The sequence below is a fragment of the Mesocricetus auratus genome, unplaced genomic scaffold, assembly GCF_017639785.1.
Source record: "Mesocricetus auratus isolate SY011 unplaced genomic scaffold, BCM_Maur_2.0 Super-Scaffold_100676, whole genome shotgun sequence".
NCBI lineage: Eukaryota > Metazoa > Chordata > Mammalia > Rodentia > Cricetidae > Mesocricetus > Mesocricetus auratus.
In genome coordinates, this window is record NW_024429266.1 from 12,354,959 (window position 1) to 12,375,209 (window position 20,251).

General features: G+C 42.1%; 1 protein-coding gene across 1 annotated transcript in view; it reads right to left on the reverse strand.

The window, feature by feature from the left end:
- Dnah14 (dynein axonemal heavy chain 14) overlaps positions 1 to 20,251 on the reverse strand; it is a 184,436-nt gene that overhangs the window by 114,791 nt on the left and 49,394 nt on the right. Inside the window, 7 exon segments of the mRNA XM_040738878.1 lie at positions 1,848 to 1,924; positions 2,812 to 2,998; positions 4,368 to 4,436; positions 6,119 to 6,264; positions 13,827 to 13,880; positions 14,446 to 14,677; positions 18,913 to 19,166. Of these exon segments, the coding sequence (XP_040594812.1) occupies positions 1,848 to 1,924; positions 2,812 to 2,998; positions 4,368 to 4,436; positions 6,119 to 6,264; positions 13,827 to 13,880; positions 14,446 to 14,677; positions 18,913 to 19,166 (1,019 nt within the window).

Genomic DNA, 20,251 nt, shown 5'->3' on the forward strand with positions numbered 1-20,251 from the left:
CCCTCAGTTATTTCGATTTGTCTTGGCAAATGCTGTGGTGCATGGTTCCCACTTGACCTTTCTGCAGGTGGAGGCTAGGTGGTGGTCCCACACTAAACACTTGCACGATCTAGTCTCGGCAATGGGTTTATGATGGACCGCATGTCCCAGGCAGGTAGTCCTGCTTCTCGACTTTCTACACTATTTCATTGCTCTGCCCATTGACAACCAGTGCCACACTTTCAATTGTTGAAGCTTTCCAACATAGCTTAATCGTTAGAAAGGCATGTCTCGATTTCTTTTGTTTTTCAATATTTTAAGACTGCTTTTATTTTTCCATGTGATTTTAAGAATCAGTTTGTTTAAAAACAAATAAAAAAAGTCCCTTTGTTTATTCTTGGATTATGGACATGTTCAACATGCCTGGCCTTTATGTGGGTGCTGGGGATTTGAACTTGGGTCCTCGTGTTTGTAGAACAGACACCTGTTGCGGGATTCCCGCCTGGGTCCTGTTGCCACTTCAGAGCCCCCAGATAACACACAGAGATTCTATTAGTTACAATGTTGTTGGACAATGTCTAGGATTTTTTATTGGCTAGCTCTGTCTTAAGTATTAACACAACTACTAATATATACTTCTACAAAGTTTTATCTTACCGAGAACGCCAGACTCATGTGTCCTCTCCTCCCGGGATCACATGGCAACTCCCTCCTACATTTCCCAGAATCCTCCTTCTTGCCTAGTCCCACCTATCTGCTTCCCTATTGGCCAACAGTGTTTTATTCATCAACCAATAAGAGAGACATATTTACAGAATGCCATTTCCCATCATCTCTTTTCTGTCTAAATAAAAAGAGGTTTTAACTTTAACATAGTCAAATTTTATATATAACAAAACAGTTATCAAGTAAGAACTGTAATTACAATATTTAGTCCATTAACATTTAGCAAGATTTAAAGAAAGTATACTATCATCTGTCCCATCTTTGTGAGTCTAAAGTCTTATATGTAACTTATCTTTTACCATAACTAAGGAAAACTATAATCATGACTATGTCTTCAACTCCATCAAAGACCACAGAAAGATAATATATAAACTCTAGAACTGACAGAGACATCTTGCTACCTGGACAGTCACCAGAAATTCTTCTGTAATGTTGGGGCATCCATCTTCAGCCCATAGGCCACAGTGTGTCTGGAAGACTTCTCAATGGAGACAGATTTACAGAATGAAATCTCCCATCCAGCACCCATACACTCACTGAGCTGCCTCCTCAGTTTCCCTTTTTTCATAAATACCAGATTTTTTTTACTTGTATGATATCTTAAGGTGTTTTATATTACAAGTGCTATTTATTTTAGTTATTTACATTTGATTTTCACCTTGCAGTTTTGTTTCAGTATCACCCACCGGTACCGAGGTCTGTGGATGTTCAGGTCCCTTCCATAGAATGCTGCATTTGTGTATCATCTACACAATCCTCCTATGTTGTCTCTAGATCATTTACAATGCCCCAAACACTAATATCGTATGACTAGCAATGCTCCATTGATTTCAGAATAATAGGAAAAAGGTGCATGCCTATTTTGTGCAGGTATGATGTTATCTTTCATTGTTTCTCTTCCTTTCTCTTTTTTATTGCACATAAGTAACACACACCGTCTGAGCAGGCTGCACTAAGGGATCCGCAATCCATGATCTGGTTCATTTTTGTTCTTTTGATACCACTAAGTGCCTTTCAGTTCATCTTATTGTGGTGCTCTGGTAGCTTCCTGTTTTTGCTTGCCTTATTTAAAATTCTATGAATTTTTTATCCAGTGGTATGTAACTCTCTGAACCTAACACTAAATTCAAATTTCAACTGACCATTTACACTCCTGTTTCTTCTTTTCTGCCATTATTAGAACTGTCTTCAATGTCTTCATGCCAAAATCATAATGCTCCTGAAATACAGTATTCAATATCTGAGTTACTATAGCTCTCAAGGAAAAGTAGAACCATTTAAAACACTCATATACATATACACATGAATAGCTATCTATTCTGTAAAGGAGATCTGTGTGAATCCAAAACCCAATTCTGCCTCTAATGCTCTTATTTCCCTTCTGAGCTGGTGCTCCTGAAAGTCCCTTTGCCTACGTCCTGGTCCTCCCTCCTTCCTTCCCTCTCCCTCTCCCTCTCCCTATGTTATCCAGCCTGGCCTTGAACTCCTGGGCTCAGGTGCTCCCAGTGTCTCAGCTTCCCCAGTACTGAGGACTACAGGCAGGCACTACTGAACTCAGGAGAAGCCTCTTTCTTAGAAGACAGGGTGGTAAGTGGTAACAGTTACAGCATCTGAGTCAAACTGTCTGGGAACTAGGGAGGGGAACTAGAGGAACAACAAGAGGAAAAGACAGCTTTGCAGAAAATGTGGTCAGCTGTCCAAAGCACTTTGGGTTAGAAGCAAAAACTAAAACCCGGAACGATTCTCAAGAAGGAGTTGGACTCAAATCAGCCTCGCCAGTAACTGAGCTTGCAGGAGCAGTGTTGAGTTGTGTACCAACATACAGAATCAGACTGAGTGCTTGTGTTTTCACAAGTCCTCCAGATTGCTGAGATGTACAGAAGAGCTGGAGGACGCTGATCTGGAAGCTGACATCTATGAGCAGAGAGAGCAGATATGGTTTGAAGACCTTTGAATGAATGCCAAGGACAATGGATGCACAGCCACTCTGAAGACAGTATTCCTGGTTTATGGTTGGCCTGGTCCTGCTGATTCCAATGGTGGACCTGTGTCTGAGTCACCATTATATACCCGGCTGTAAGTGTTGGGAGAGAGGCAGTCCCTCACCTGTTTTGAGAGCTGCTGGTCAGCTAAGTTGTACAGGTTAACTAGCTTTCCAGACAGTGATTTTGAAGATTTGAAGCCAAATGAAAACAGAATTACTTCAGTGATAATTTTGTGGTGGGGTATCATCATAGCCACTGGGCGAAACAGAGACTTTAAGTTACCTGGGAGCTCAACTCGACCTCTATATCTAAAGAGGAAAAGAAAACAGTGACAATAGTAAAAACCCAACTGTGCTTTGCAGTGTTTCAAATTTGAAACTCTTACTTTGCCCCCAAATGATTCTACAGGCTTTCAGTGTGATCTGTGTGTGAAAATTAGGTGGTTTTCACTTAGCATCCCACGAGCATGCTGGCCTATCATACGTCCTGTGTCTCATCGTATGGCTTACCTCATCTCAGCCCCTTCTGACTGTGGTGCAGCACTTGTTCAGATGTTTGATGAACCTAGCCTTGAGTCGGAGGCTCAGTGTAATCACCCATATGGACAGGGCGGAGATGTGATATCCACTCATGGAAAGAGGAGGCTGTGGGTGCTGTGCCAGCTCCACAAGATGGAACTCATACTTGGCACCTTTGTGAGTGCTAAGAACAGGGTTCGGTCCCTGGAGAGCTATCACGATTACTCTGCACACTATTAACCTGACTCCTAACGACTCATCCTAACACCTACAGAGTAGCATTATTTCAGCCCTCAGCAGAGAAACTTCATTTACAGGTAGATGGTGATGGGCACAGACTCACAACGGTCAAGCTGAAGACAATAGCAGACTGCAGAGTCCTCGGCCATCAATGGCCATCAGTATCACCCCCCCGCCCCCGCTTCCGAGGCTTAAGGACCACTGTGGAAGAGTCGGTGGAGAGGTTGCTAGACGCAGAGGTGGTGGTGACTTCAACGAAGCAGTGTTTTACAGGACACTCATGACATAAAAGGTAGAAGCCACTTTTTCAACTAGTTTTCAGATAAGGGTCACATAGAAAGTCAACAGAATTACTTTTTTTAGGCGGGGTGAGAGGAAGTATGTGGTTCCAAGTTTGAAAACGTCTACACAACAGAGCGGTTGAACACATGACCTCCCTTTGGTGGTGACAGCATGCATGCCTAAAGCCTGTCTAAGACCAAACCAAGCAAAACCCCATCATGGACAGGGGAGGTGGGCACTTGAGCCCCATCCCTGTTACAGGATGTATTGGCAATTGACAATTGCTGGGGGAGGGATCTGATAGGTTCCAGTGGATGGTCACATACCCAAGAGTGTATTGGTAACACTAACTGGATTTGACTTTTTTTAAAAACGAGGACAGGAAGTTGTGTGCGTATAGAATGAGGGGTGGGTATGGGAGGGGTGAGGGTGAGGGGTGGATATGGTCAAAATACAATGTGTGAAATTCTTAAAGAGTTGGTTAAAAAAAAAGATTCTGGAGGACAAATGACAGATACACAATATTGGACAGCCCACCTACAAATGAGGTTAAAGAAAGGGATTTTAGGCTGTGTATACTGTCATTAGAATACACAGTATACTCATTAGTATACACAGAATACTCATTGATATTTACCCAGGATTCATGGTAATAAACACCGCACATGACATATTGATACGTATTGTTTTACCCTCCAGTAGGAACCTAAAAGATAGAAAAGTAGTCATCATTAAATCACTTCTCTAAGCCAGAAAGCAGTGGCACATACATTTAATTCCAGCACTTGGGAGACAGAGGCAGAGGCAGGTGGATCTCTGAGTTCAAGATCAACCTGGTCTATAGAGCGAGTTCCAGGACAGCCAGCTACACAAAGAAACCCTGTCTTGAAAAAAAGAAATCACTCCTTTAGGTTAAAGGGTACTAAAACTATAACAAATGGGGGTTTCTTAAGCCTTTATTACACTTGAATCCAAATAAAACATACTTAACAACAACAACACAGAGAAGAGGCGGTGGCTTATTTTGAACCAATGTTGAGTTCTGGTGGGCTTCAGGTATATTTGATTATATCCAAAGATGTGTGAGAAGCTTGTGGCCTGGATGTTGGAAGGCACCATCAGACGAATTGGTCCACACAGGGAAGAGACCCTGGGAAGACTGAAATGAGCTGGGCCTAGAAGACTCACTGGGAACACAGGGGCAGACTCAGAGTTCCTACTTGGAACACAGCTCACTTCCAGCCTCCCTTTTGCCAAATCATTGGGACTGGAGGCTGGGAGATGGCTCAGCACTGACTCTTTGTCCTGCACATCTAGGTTTGGTTACCAGCACCCACATGGTGGCTCCCAACCATCTGTAACTCCAATGTCAGAGTACCCGATGCCTGCGGTGCATAGATATCTATGTAAGCAGAACACCCACAAAACAATAGTAAGATCTCAAAAATTAGAAAACAAAATATTTGGATAACTGTGAGGCAGATGCTTTGCCAAAAGCACCGGTGTCCTGTCAGTGGCACCACGGGCAGAGACAATGGTGACAATGTCTCGGGTGATTTCTTACCAGAGGGGACAGTTTAAACATGAGAAAGAGAAACCGGGACACAGCTAGACAATCCCTGGGCATAACACTTTGCAGAGGTCAAAGCACAGAAGAAGGTGATAAAATGGGGTTACTGTGCCCTCCATCTGTATTAATAGACCTGTAAGCTCTGGTGACACCAGCAGCATGACATTCATCAGAGTAAAGTTAACATCCGTCATCATGAGTTAGATGACACATTACGGAACTTCCATCCGTGTCCCAGAAGCTAGTCACATGAGCTTCTGAGTGCATCCCAAGGGAACACATGTTTATTATTCATAAACAACAGTAACCCTATCATATATACATTTTATTGTGGTTTTCCAAAAAAAGCACCACAGTTTAGAATGGTGAGATGGGATTTCAGGAGTACAGCCAGTAATTTTGTTTTCTAAATGAGTATAGAATTAAAGATAAAACAAATCCATGCAGAGTTAAGGAAAATATCCGTATCTCTTGTTTGATTTCTTCTAGCGTAATATCCTAAGGTGAAAGAGATTCTAAGATAGAGAAAATACTACCTAGAGCATATCTGCCTCAAGGGCTGGTGGCTCCAGGCTGTTGCAAAGTGTGAAAGGAGGCTGTATAACTTTAAATTGGCATTAAAGTTGAAAATATATATATTTTCCCACATTATTTGCCTGAGGAAACATTCAAGGCAAGTGCCATCATTTTGCTGCATGCTAAACAAACCCAACCCAACCCCAACCCAAGACCTCAGCCGTCATGTAAGGACTTAGCACTAACTAAACAGTTACTGTGTGTCAGATTTCCATCCTAAAGGTGTAACCCATGAACAATACCTCACAGAGTAGCTGTCCTTTGCCACCTTGATGGCGAAGATCTGCGAGGCAATGACGGAGAGAACTTCTAAATCTATCCGGTTGAATTCATCGAAACAGCACCAAGCTCCCGACTGCACCAACCCGAAGAATAATTTCCCCACTATCTTTAAAAGAAAATTAAAGGATTGATTACAAAAACTATAAAGGTGAACATTTCCCTCTGGATACTAAATGGCATGTGTTCTTTTCATCTTACCCAAACCCAATAAACATCTTTGATATTTTTCTCTCCATAGAAAGTTTAGTGGTAGCTTAGGCAATTGATTAGTTCACCGCTGTTTCTTTTGAAAGCTTAAACACAAGCAGCAAACTCCTGCATCCCAGGACCATGATGGCCGACTGCACAGAACTCTCGAGGTCTCAGAGAGGTAGCCTATTGGCGTCTGCATGACTATTTTGCAGCAGATGGGAGTCAGGTGATGCCCCTCTCTGGTGCAGGCAGACTCCTCATAGTTCAGCTTGGGTTACAGGTGAGGCCAATGGTGGCAGGCAGGGGGTAGGGTGGGGTGAGGTGGTGAGGGGTAAGGGCTTGGGGAGCTCGTAAGCAGCGTCGTTAAAACACAGCAGCAACCCGTTAAAAGCCCCATCGCTGTCAATGATAAAATCTTAAGCTTTTATTGTAAGCAGTCTTATGTTCATTTTCCCGTAGATAAGATGATGGAAAATGGGACGGTTTGACACTGTAGGACGCTTCCTTGCTGTCCCAGCTGTGCCTTGAGTAAAAGGACTCACAGTTAATCCCAACACCAGCTGTCTACAGGACTAGTGCTTTGAGAAAACCACAATACAACCGTAGCCGATTGCCCCAGCCCCCGGTAGGTAGCACAGGCCCATGAGAAGTTCAGAAGTTTGTGCCAGGTTTTTTAAAACCACCGTAGGCTTTTGTGAACTCTAATTGTAAGCATTTCCACTGAGGCGAGCGGGAGAGCGGGAGAGCTGCCACCCCCCAAAGCGCCCCAGCCTAGCGGAGGAACTGCTCTGACTGACACTAGAAAGGCAAGTCTGTGACTGGTCCAAGTCAGACCGGTAAGGCTGTGACTGATGCTAGAGGGAAGGCCTAAGTACGCCTTCCGTGCTCACTGCCAATCCCCTGCGCTCCCTCCTCCAGACTGGAACTTCAGGCCCAATGACAGGTGTCTTAGTTTGCTCTCTGCTGCTGTGATAAAGACTATGACCAAAAGCACCTTGGGGAAGAAAGGTTTTCTTTTTTTAAGGCTTACAGTTGTAGTCCACCATGAAGGGAAATCCGAACAGGAAAAGAGGCCAAGGCGGAGCTCTGCTTACTGGCTTGCTCCCTGCCCACGGCTCTCAGCTACCTTTTATATTCAATGCAGGACCAGCCAGCAGAGTGGCACCACCCACAGCAAGCTGGGCCCACCCACATCTATCCTTAATCAAGGTGATATCCTGCAGACTTGCCTACAGGCCAATCTGATGGAGGCTTTTTCTCAGTTGAGAGTCCTTTTTGATTGACTCTGGCTGTGTCAGGTTGACAAAAACTAACCAGCACAGAGGCTTCCCACAAATGGTCCTTTCTTGCCTGTTTTTAGCACCGTGGGCTGAGCTGGTAACAGGAACAGCAGAACGGCGGCGAGGCTAGGCAATGACAGTGGGAGTGGCATGTTTGGCTCGCCTAGCTGTGTGAGAGGCCAGTTAGCCTGCTGGTTAGCAACGGGATGAGCAGCAGCTGAACAACTCAAGAGAACAAATAAATGGCAGTGGAGCAGAGACAGAGTGGGGAGCAGAGACTGAAGGCTAAGGAGCCCCCAAAATCCAGAAAGCAGGCTCTGCTGGCCTTAGTTACTGGAAGAATTCATAAAACTAGAAGTCTTTAGGGACAAGGGCTTATCCTGACTATGACACTGGTTAGTGTTAAGGGTTAAGGAATCCTGACATGGTAGGCCAACGTGAGGATCATAACAATGGCTGGTGTCTCAACAAGGGCTGCTGGGAAATTGCAATGGAAGCTGCGTCTAAGGGCAGAGGAATCTCAGCTCCCTGGGCCTACCTGGGAGCTTTAACACCGACAGGATAAAGCACCCTGGTGCCAGAGGGCTGTGGGAAGAGGGTGACATTGGAGGGTGCCACCGGCTGCTGCTCCCTCCTGCATACAGTCACCAAACACAGAGGGAAACAAGAGCTGCCCAAACACCACCCCCTGAAAGCCTTTTCTTGCCTCTCCAAAATTTCTATCCGGGTGGAGCAAGAGGCCCCACGCCTAGCTGACTGGAACCACCGATGAGTGAGCCAAGCCCTGAGCGCCAGAGAGATTCCAGGCAGGCTCGAGCCCGGCAGAGGCACGCAGCTGATGGCACACCCTTTTGCCAGCTGCCACAGGCCAGTGCTAGCCAGGCCCTCCAGCCTTCTGGGAAAGCCAAAAAGCTGCACTGAAATCTGTTGATTTGCAAATGCTACCAACTGGAGGAACCAGTGACAAACAAAACAAAAAGCCTTCTTGGGCTGGACACAGGTTGAGAGATGCCTGGGGTCTCAGGTATAGAGACGGGGAGAGAAAACAGGGCCCATGGGGCCTCAGGGGGGTTTGGAGCTTATGAAGCTGAAAAATACCTTTGTGTTAAGTGTCAATATTTTGTTCACCGTGGGATATTTTGGGCTCTAGCCAACATGTAAGACAAGCTGCAGAGTTGGGGAAATGGCTCAGTTATACAGCACTTGCTCGCTGTGAGGGACCTGGGTTCAGTCCCCAGCAGTAGGATACAAAGTCCCCAAATTGTAGTGCTGTGAAATTTTGAGTTCAATTTGTAATATGAAATTTTAATAAAATATTTCAAGATTTTATTAGACATGTCTCAGATTATTATTATTATTATTATTTGAGTTTAATAATTACCTTTTTAGTAAATAAATGATCAGGGTAAGGCACTTTTTTGGGAGGGGGGAGTTTGAGACAGGGTTTCTCCAGGTAGCCCTGGCTGTCCTGGAACTCACTCTGCAGACCAGACTGGCCTTGAACTCACGTCTGCCTGCCTCTGCCTCCTGAGCACTGAGATTAAAGTATGCACCATCATGCCCAGAGTGAACATTTGCATAGCACTCTCATGTGCTTTGTGCACATAAGATTTTGGCTAAAAAGAATCACACCCTCATAAAAAAAAAGAATTATTGCTTTAAGGAATTCAGCTCAGCCCACTTAAAGAAAAATTAAAACAGGAGGTTTTAACTTTCAAATAGGTTCTAGGCTTCTATTCTGTATTCATTAAAAGAACTAATAGTGAGAAACACCGGAAACCTGAAGACTGCACACAGTAGATCTGGATCTCAGTCCGACGGGATTCAGCCTGCCCAGAGACTGCCAGTTTCCAAGTCCCAGTCTCCACCCATGGGACAGGCAAGGCGAGGGTCCAGCCTACCCAGAGTTTGTTAAGGTCCCGATATTAGGATGGACTCCATCCATGAAAGAGGAAAGCCACCAAGGTATTGGACCTGCTACCACCCACTGGAAAGGGGTCACATACCCACCAGGGGAGGAAGAGACTCCTTCTGCACCCATAGGAAGAAATGATGGGAAGGAGACAATACAAAAACACACCTACCAACAGAAAAGCCAATATGACACCACCAGAAACAAGAAAATCTATACCCGCAAGACCTGAACAGTCCATTGTGGAAGAAGCAGATGAGAAAGACCTTAAAAGCAAATTCATAAAAATGATAGAGACCCTCAAAGAAGATATGAGAAAATCCTTAAAGACACGGAAGAAAAAACAAACCAAAGAATACAAGAATTGCAAGAAATGGAGGAAAAAACAATCCAAAAATGCAAAAAATGGTGAAGCTGGGCGTTGGTGGCACATACCTTTAATCCCAGCACTCGGGAGGCAGAGGCAGGCATCTCTGTGAGTTCAAGGCCAGCCTGGTCTACAGAGCGAGTTCCAGGATAGCCTCCAAAACAATACAGAGAAACCCTGTCACAAAAAAAAACAAAAAATGCAAGAAATGGAAGAAAAGACAAACCAAAAACTTCAACAAATGCAAGAAAGAGAGGAAAAGACAAAGCAAAAATTACAAGAAACAATTCAAATAGTACAAGGGTTGAAGGCTGAAATAGAGACAATAAAAAAAACACAGTCTGAAGGAATGCTGGAAATAGAAAAGCTGGGTAAATGGTCAGGTACTACACATACAAGCATAACCAACAGAATACAAGAGATGGAAGACAGAATCTCAGGTGTTGAAGATACACTAGGGGAAATAGATTCATCGACCAAATAATATCTTAAGTCCAACAAATCCCTAACAAAATATCCAGGAAATATGGGACACTGTAAAAAGGCCAAACCTAAGAATAATAGGTATAGAAGAAGGTGAAGAAATCCATCTCAAAGGGGCAGAAAACATATTTAACAAAATCATAAAAGAAAATTTTCCCAACAGATGAGCCAATGGAAGTACAAGAAGCTTACAGAGCACCAAATAGAGTGGATCACAAAAGGAAATCCCCTTGCCACATAATAGTAAAAACCATGAACATACAGAATAAAGAGAGAATATTAAGAGCAGCAAAGGAAAAAGGCCAAGTAACATACAAAGGCAAATCTATCAGAATCACACCTGACTTCTCCATGGAAACTCTGAAAGCCAGAAGGTCCTGAATAGATATTCTACCAACACTAAGAGACCACAGATGCCAGCCTAAACTGCTATACCCAGCAAAACTTTCAATCAATATAGATGGAGAAAACAAGATATTCCATGACAAAACCAGATTTGAACAATACATATCCACTAACCCAGCCCTGCAGAAAGTTCTGGAGGGAAAACCCCAACCCAAGGGAGTTAACTTCAACCAGAAAAACATAGGCAATAGATAATCCCACCTTACTAATAGCCAAAAGAAAAGAGGTGGAAATCCACATATAATTCCACCACCATCAAATATTCCAAAACAAACAAGAATGAGCAATTAATGGTCATCAATATCCTTCAATATTAATGGTCTTAACTCACCCATAAAGAGACACGGGCTAACAGAATGGATTAGAAGACAGAACCCATCCTTCTGCTGCATACAAGAAACACACCTCAGCCCCAAAGACAAATATTACCTCAGAGTTAAGGGTTGGGAAAAGATTTTTCCAATCAAATGGACCCAAGAACCAAGCAGGGGTAGCATTCCTAATATTTAACAAATTAGATTTCAAAATAAAATCAAGCAAAAGAGATGAAGGAAGGCACTTCATACTCATCACAGGAGAAATCCACCAAGATGAGGTTTCAATTTTGAACATCTATGCTCCAAATACAAAGGCACCCACATTCATAAAAGAAACATTACTAAAACTCAAATCACATATAAAGCCCCCACACACTTATAGTGGGAGACTTCAACACCCCACTCTCACCTCTAGACAGGACTACCAGACAGAAACTTAACAAAGAAGCAAAGGAACTAATAGCCACAATCAACATAAAATACCTTGGGGTAACGCTAACCAAACAAGTGAAAGACCTGTATAGCAAGAACTTTGAGTCTTTAAAGAAAGAAATTAGAGAAGACACCAGAAGGTGGAAAGATCTCCCATGCTCTTGGATAGGTAGGATCAACATAGTAAAAATGGCAATCTTAACGAAAGCAACATACAGATTTAACGCAATCCCCATTAAAATCCCAGCACAGACCTTGAAAGAACAATAATCAACTTTGTATGGAAAAAAAAAACCCAGGATAGCCAAAACAACCTTATTCAACAAAGCAACATCTGGAGGCATGGCCATCCCTGACTTCAAGCTCTATTATAGAGCTGTAGTCCTGAAAACAGCTTGGTATTGGCACAAAAATAGACAGGTAGACCAATGGAATTGAATTGAACACCCTGATATTAACCCATACATGTATGAACATCTGATTTTCGACAAATAAGCTAAAAATATACAATGGAAAAAAGAAAGCATCTTCAACAAATGGTGCTGGCATAACTGGATGCTGGCATGTAGAAGAATGCAGATAGATCCATGTCTATCACCATGCACAAAACTTAAGTCCAAATAGATCAAAGACCTCAACAGAAATCCAGCCACACTGAACCTGTTAGAAGAGAAAGTGGGAGGCACCCTTGAACGAACTGATACAGGAGACTGCTTCCTGAACATAACACCAGTAGCACAGACACTGAGATCGACAATTAATAAATGGGATCTCCTGAAACTGAGAAGCTTCTGTAAGGCAAAGGACACAGTCAGCAAGAGAAAAAGGCAACCCACAGATTGGGAAAAGATATTCACTAACCCCACATCTGACAGTGGGCTGATCTCCAAAATTTACAAAGAACTCAAGAAGCAAGTCTCCAAAACACCAAAGGATCCAATCAAAAAATGGGGTACAGAACTAAATAGAGAATTCTCAATAGAGGAGTCTAAAATGGTTGAAAGACACTTGAGAAACTGCTCAACATCCCTAGCCATCCAGGAAATGCAAATCAAAACAACTCTAAGATACCATCTCACTCCTGTCAGAATGGCTAAAATCAAAAGCTCCAACGACAATTTATGCTGGAGAGGATGTGGAGAAATGGGAACACTCCTGCACTGCTGGTGGGAGTGCTGACTTGTACAGCCACTTTGGAAATCAGTATGGGGATTCCTCAGGAAAATGGGAATCAGTCTACCACAAACCCAGCAATTCCACTCTTAGGCATATACCCAAAAGATGCACATTCATACAACCAGGATGTCTGTTCCACTACGTTCGTAGCAGCATTATTTGTTAATAGCCAGAACCTGGAAGCAACATAGATGCCCCTCAACTGAAGAATGGATAGAAAAAATGTGATATATTTACACAATGGAGTACTATTCAGTGGAAAAAAACAATGGAATCTTGGAATATGCAGGCAAATGGATGGCACTAGAAGAAACTATACTGAGTGAGGTAACCCAGTCACAAAAAGAGAAACATGGTATGTACTCACTCATTTATGGATTTTAGACATGAATCAGGGGAATGCCAGCATACAATCCCATGGCCAGAGAGTCTAGGAAACAGAACCTTCATCCAGCGACTGATGAAAACAGAGGCAGATACCCACAGACAAACACTGAACTCAACTCCTGGAATCCAGTGTTAGAAAGCAAGAACTGATGGGCAAAGGAGTTAAGAGTGGGCTGGTTTAACCCACAGAAACAGTTGACCTGAACAAGGGGGAGCTCTTGGACCCCAGATTGATGGCTGTGTGGAAAGCATGGGACTGACCCAGACCCCCTGAATGTGGGTGTCAGTGAGGAGGCCTAGGTAATCTATGGGGCCTTGGGTAGTATTTATCCTTGGGGTACAAATAGACTTTGAGTGCCCATGCCACAATATGGGAGGTTCTCTCAGCTGGGACTCTTGGGGGATGGCCTAGATCCTGCTCTGCATGAAATGACAGTTACTGGAGCTCCACCATGGAGTGCCTCACCCTCCTTGGGGATCAGAGTGGAGATTGGGTGGGGGACTGGGGGCCCTGATGGGGAGGGTGGGGGAGGAAGGGAGGGAGAGGGAGCTGGGATTGACATGTGAAACAAGATTGTTTCTAACCTAAATTAAAAAAAATAAAAAAGAACTAATAGTATTTGTACGCTTACCAATATATTTTTTGTATTTTTCTTAGTTTTTTTTATTCATCAATGAACTACGTTACAATTTTGAGTATATAGACTTAAGCTTTACCTTATAATCCAAATCTTCAAAACAGTTGAAGACCACACAATGTTTACCATAGCTCTGGAAAACAAATTAATATAGTTCTTGAGTTATGCCACAAATTAAAGGTGTTTTAAACTGCCAGAGTAAGAAACTATTTCTATTAAGCTTTTGAGAAAAAAATATAGTTAAAAAATGAGTTAATTTCTCTGGGGTTGGAATGTAAATAAATAAATAAATACAATTTAAGAAATGAGTTAGATGCCAAGTTTTGAGATCCACAGAACTAATATGGTATGCATGTGATTAGTTGCTGTAGGAAAGTTGATTAATTTAAAGATTTTTAGGTCATTATTTATACAACAACAAAACCAAGTGGAAAATGGACCAGAGTGAAAAACTGTTGCTTCCCTCACCTCCTACACCGCCATCAGTCAGCTCATGCAGTAATATTCCAGGTAAAAGCAAAGATGGTTGGCTTAGTAAGACCTTTCACGTATTTTACACTCAAAATTTATTTGATGGAGTGTACCACGTAATGAATGTGTTGGTAAATACAATGAGCGCTTTAACAGCGGGAACAGTATTAAGTTAAGATATGATCAAAGTATGAATGACAGAAATTCTGGATACAGTAGCTACTTACTTTTGCTAGGTCTTTAACAGTCTCAGTTTTTCCTACACCTGCTGGCCCAGCACAGCAGCCTCCTAGGTTGAAGTGCATTGCTGTTGTGAGAGTCAGCCAGCATCGTTCTGTGAGGGGCGTGATGACCAGTCTTGGTGAACAGCCCAGGTACTCATAGCCATAAACAAAATTGGTGTTTCCTTGAGATATGTAACACAACTTTTGCTTTTCATTCCATTTATATCGCAAATGTCTGAAAGCAATACTCATGTATTATTTGGGCAAAAATATTTTTGTAATAGAAACATAATCATTTTAAAACAATTTAAACAGACCCATAACTACTATTGCTAAGAAGCAGTGATTAATATTAAGTTTCAGTGGGAGCGACTGCCAGGACACAGAAAAATTGCCTACAAATATAGATGCAATAAAATATGTGCAAACCATATTGAGCTCATCAAAAAGATTTTCTACTGTGATCAAATTTGCTTGATTTTAGAGATATGAGGACAGTACAACATGCATAAATCAATAAACAGAGTCCACCAAATAGACAGATAAACAGGGGTAGGATAGTGGAGAACACCTTTGCTGTCAGCACTCTAGAAGTAGAGGTAGGTAAATATCTGAGTTCCAGGACAGCCAGGGCTGTCTTGAAAAGTCAACAAAACAAAACAAAACAAAAAACTCAGAACAAAACAAAAACAAACAAAAAACAGATAAAGCACAAAAGACACATGCTCATCTCATTAGATGCAGAAGATTCTTTGCCAAAATCTAACACTCCTTAATGATAAGAGTCTTAGAGACACTAGGAATTCAAAGGATACACTAAACATAATAAGGTCAGTTTATATCAAGCTCATCTTCTTAAAGGGAGGAAAACTCAAAAGTATTTCTACTAAAGTCAGAAACAAGACAAGGCTGTCCACTCTCCGTACCTACTCAATATAGTGCTTGAAGTCTTAGCTAGAACAATAAGACAACTGAAGGAGATCAAGAGGATACAAATAGGAAAGGAAGAAAGAAAAAAACCCACCTTATTTGTAGGTGATACGATTGTATACATAAAAGACTGTAGAGACTACACCAGGAAATGTCTACAGCTGATAAACACTGTCATCAAAGCAGCCGGGTAGAAAGTTAACACACAAAACCCAGCAGTCTTCCTATATATAAATGGAAGACTGAGAAAGAAATCAGGATACAGCACCTTTCACAATAGCCTCAAAAATATCTTGGGATAACTCTAACCAAGCAAGTGAAAGACTTGGATAAGAAAAAACTTTAAGATACTGAAGAAAGCAATTGAAAAAGATGTCAGAAGTTAGATAGATTTCCCATGTTCATGGATCAGCAGGACGAATACTGTAAAAACCAAAAGCAGTCTTCAAATACTCCTCAAATTATTCTGAAAAATAGAAACAGAAGGAGTATTTCCAAAGGCTTTTTTTGAAGCTATGATTACCCTTATTTTGTGTGTTAATTTCATATACTGCTATGTTGCTGAAAATGTTTTAGCAGCTGTAGAAGTTTCCTGATGACATCTTTAGGGTCTTCTATGCACAAAATCATAAAAAGAAATACATGATTCACTGCAATCATCATAAAAATTTCAACATAATCCTTCACAGAAACAGCAAGCAAGCAAACAAACCAATAAACAACAATAAAACAACCTTCAACTTCATCTGGAAATCCAAAATCCCAGGATAGCTAAAGCAATACTGAAAAATGGAAAAACTTCTATCATCATCTCTGAGTTCAAGTTGTACTTTGGAGCTAAAGCAATAAGAACAGGATGATACGGGCGTAAAAACAGACATACTGATAAATGGAACAGAGTTGAAGACACAGAGCAAGTCTACACACCTACGCACCCTTGATTTTTGACAAAGAAGCTAAAGTTACACACTAGAGAAAAGATAGCATTTTCAACAAATGGTGCTGATCAAACTGGATGGCTGCATGTAGAATTAAAATAAATTTGTTTCTATTGCCCTTTACAAAACTCACTTCCAAATGAATCGAGGCCAGATTCCCCGAATCTGACAGAATTGACAGTAAGTCACTTACTTGAACTCATCCACAGAGGAAGGGATTTCCTGAACAGGATGCTGAGAGCACAGGCATTAAAGCCAAGGGTTACTAAATAAGACATCATGAAGCTAAAGGGTTTCTATATAGCAAAGGACACCATTATTTGAGCAAAGTAGCAGCCTACAGAATGGAAAAAAAAAGCCTTTACCAATTATACATCTGACAATGTAGACTATCTGGAATCTGACAATCTGACTATCTAGAATAGGCAAAGCACTAAAACAAAAATTAATGTAAAAAAATAACTCATTTAAAATTTGGATATGGAACTAAACAGCAAGTCCTCCAAAGACGAGACACAAACGGCTGAGAAATGCTTTTTAAAATGTTCAAAATCCCTAGCCATCAAGGAAGTACAAGCTAAAACTACTTTGAGATTCCATCATCCCCCTGTCAGAATGGACAAGATTAATACAACAAGTGACAGCAGATGCTGGTGAGGCTGTGGGGAGGACACTTACTGCTGGCGGGAGTGCAAACTGGTGCGGCCAATGTGGAAATCAGTGGGAAGTCTCCTCAAACAGCTGAAAATTCATCCACTACAAGATCCAGCTACACCACGCTTGCGCATGCTCCCCAAAGGGGTCTACGTCTTCCTACAGAGATACTTGCTCTTCCATTTCCTCATCAGAGAAGTTTCTTCTTTGGGTAGATGGCAATGACACAGAGACCCTCAACTGGACAATGTATATATAGAGAGCGAGAGACTTTGCCGCACTCAGCTCTACATTCGGCATCTTTATCAAACCTCTCACTCACTTCAAGGTTTGGGAGCTTTCTGTACACACGAACGCATAGAGACTGTGACAGCAGCACAGAGCTGTGCTGGCCAAAGTCCAGGCAAAATCCCAGCACTGAGAAGAGGAGGGAGACATAAAGTGCCACCCCTGAGCGAGACGCTACTGGTGACTGATGCCTCTAAGGAAGGGAGAACCAGTTCTCTCTCTCTCTCTCTCTCTCTCTCTCTCTCTCTCTCTCTCTCTCTCTCTCTCTCTCTCTCTCTCTCTCTCTCTCTCTCAAGCACCAGGGTTATAAACTGCACCATGTTACCAGTCCCTAGAGTCTAGAAGCCTCTGAAAGAGCCCTGCTTGGCTCACGCTGTGTAAAGCTATGTGAGCTTGCTGCTTGCTCTCTGCATTTGTTGCATTGTGTAGTGCAACTTTAAAATGGGAGCATCTGTTACACTGGTGTCTTTTCCTATTCCTTTTCCTTCAATCCTCTGGACTCTATTTCTATGTTCAGATCTTAATCCTAAGGTCACATATGATAGCTTGTCAGGACAGGGAGACACATATTCCTACACACACATACAACACACACATACATTTACACACATGGACAAATACATACATGCATGCACACACATGTATACACATACACCCCTACAAACGCACACATGGGCACAAATGCACATGTGCACACACACAACACACACAAGCACATGTGTACATACACACACACATATATACAGTTCAAACCTGCACTCCAAAAGGAAAAAAAATGAAGCAAGCAAACAAATCAAAGCACTAAAATCTGTGGGGAAATAGCATTTACTCATGATAATAGAAATCACGAGGTACACATTTACAATAACTAGTAATCTGTACACATCTGAAACACTTCAGGGCTGTGTTGCTTTTGAATCTAAGTGGGAGCTGATAGTAAATCCCGAATCACTAGGAGCCTAGCATGGCCGCTCAGTTTCCCGCTGAGTGCCCTTCTCTCATTACGCTATGACGTAGTTGTTTGTCATTCATACCTCTCAACCCCTTCTGGAACAGCAGAACAGGTTATAAAGAAATTAACCGAGTCCAAAATAAAAATAAGATAAAAGCAACGTACAACTATTTGTGTGGTACCACCTTGCAAACTCTTAGATGAGAGAACACCTAACTGTAGGTAAAACCAGAAAGCCTTCTCATTTAACGTGGGGGACCCGTGCTCAGATTTGTCTCAGCAGAAGTAGCGTCACTTTCTCTATGCCTTCACTAACTGACTCCAAGCAGGAAGAAAAGTTGCTGAGTTGGAAAATTGACGAGAAACATTCTTCTGTTTCTTTGACCTTGTCTGTTCCACACTGGTAGCATACAGGAAAGGAGACACCGGGGGTACCGCCCATCACTCCTGCTGAAACCTGTTCCTAGGCTTAATGACAACGGATAAAACACAAACACCAAACGGAAGAGTGCCATTATCTCAGGAAGACAAGGCAGAGAGACAAGTGAGGGGACCAAGGAAGCAGGGGTAGGACCACAAAGCTTAGAGGAATAACCAGTCCTTCAAGTGCAAACCGCAGTGGGCAAAGTTTGAAGCAGAGAAGCTAACGGTCCATATGTGTGAAGCTGTTGTATGCAGTTGTCTTTTGTTTTGTTTTTAGCCACTTACCTTGTCCACTCGAAGTCCTCTGCATTGGAGATGTTCTTGGCCAGCAGGTCTGTCACGATGTCCCTACAGTGAACAGAGATGGTCAGCATTGCTGCCAGCATGACTTTCGTGCACAAGTTGCTAGTGTTCAGTGTGACCAGCACAGCCAAGTCTTCCAAACGACATAGCACACAGGCATGGACTGCTTCTAGCTTTTCTCTTGCATTAGAACTCATAAAACTTTTCATACAATCATTATAAAACATGATCTGGCTCTGAAAAAAAAGAGAGGGAAATACATGCTAATAGAAGCATACAATCTTGTTTTTCTATTTTAAATTCATGCTCTTTTTTCATTAGTTGTTGTTACATACATATATTTATACACATATGTAACCCTAAGATATAAATACAGTCTGCTCTATCTGTATGCTGTTACTTGTATGTTTTCAAGGCTGACCACTCGGTATGGGACAATCAATTGTTATGCTCTTCCCTGGGGAAGACTATCTAGAAACTAACTCAAAGCCAGAAGATCAGTGAGTGGCTAGAGACTGAGGCTTGGGAAGTAGGCAGGAAAAACAACTACACAGACAAGATTTCCATTGTTATCTGTCTTGAGACGATGGTTCTTGAATTACAGCCTTCAGCGGGAACATCCATGGTGTGGGGACACAGCAGACCATATTTTAAAATGTTTCCACTTATACACTTGTGTCAGAGAGAGCATGGTCTAGGAACAGAGTCGTGCGAAGAGAATTCTGTGTGCTCATGAGAATACTCCAACAAAGCAAGACAAGAGTCATGTGACCTCAGTTTCTTCAAAACATGGAATTGTTCTTAGAATGTTTCTTCGTGCTCCTCTCAAGTGTAGCAGACAGGAGTGAATTTACTTCCCATTACTCATCGTGTAATGCTGTTATTCAATTACATGTTTAAACTACTCTATTTTCTCTATGGGAAAACATGTTTTCGTCATATATGGCATGTCCTTGTGGTTGTATACGGCTTAAACCCCTGAGAACTTTACTCGTGTGACATTTCCTAACCCTCAGAGTATACATTGTCTGGGGGGCTCTAAATAAAGTTGGTTATTGCATTAGATTTTAGTCTGCCTCATTTATCAGCTTCATTTTCCAAGGTCTCACCACTTCTACAATTGTGACACACTTATTTATAGAGGAATTACTAAGTGCTATATCATGGACAAATCTATATAGAAAAATCTCTTCGTGGCCAGAGCTATCTCATCCCATTCCCTCAAAAATGGTTTTTTATGCTTATTCAGAGACAGCTCTCTGTAGAGAGAACTGTAAATTCAAGGGAGCTGTAAATTACCCCTCTGGGGTGGGAAATAATC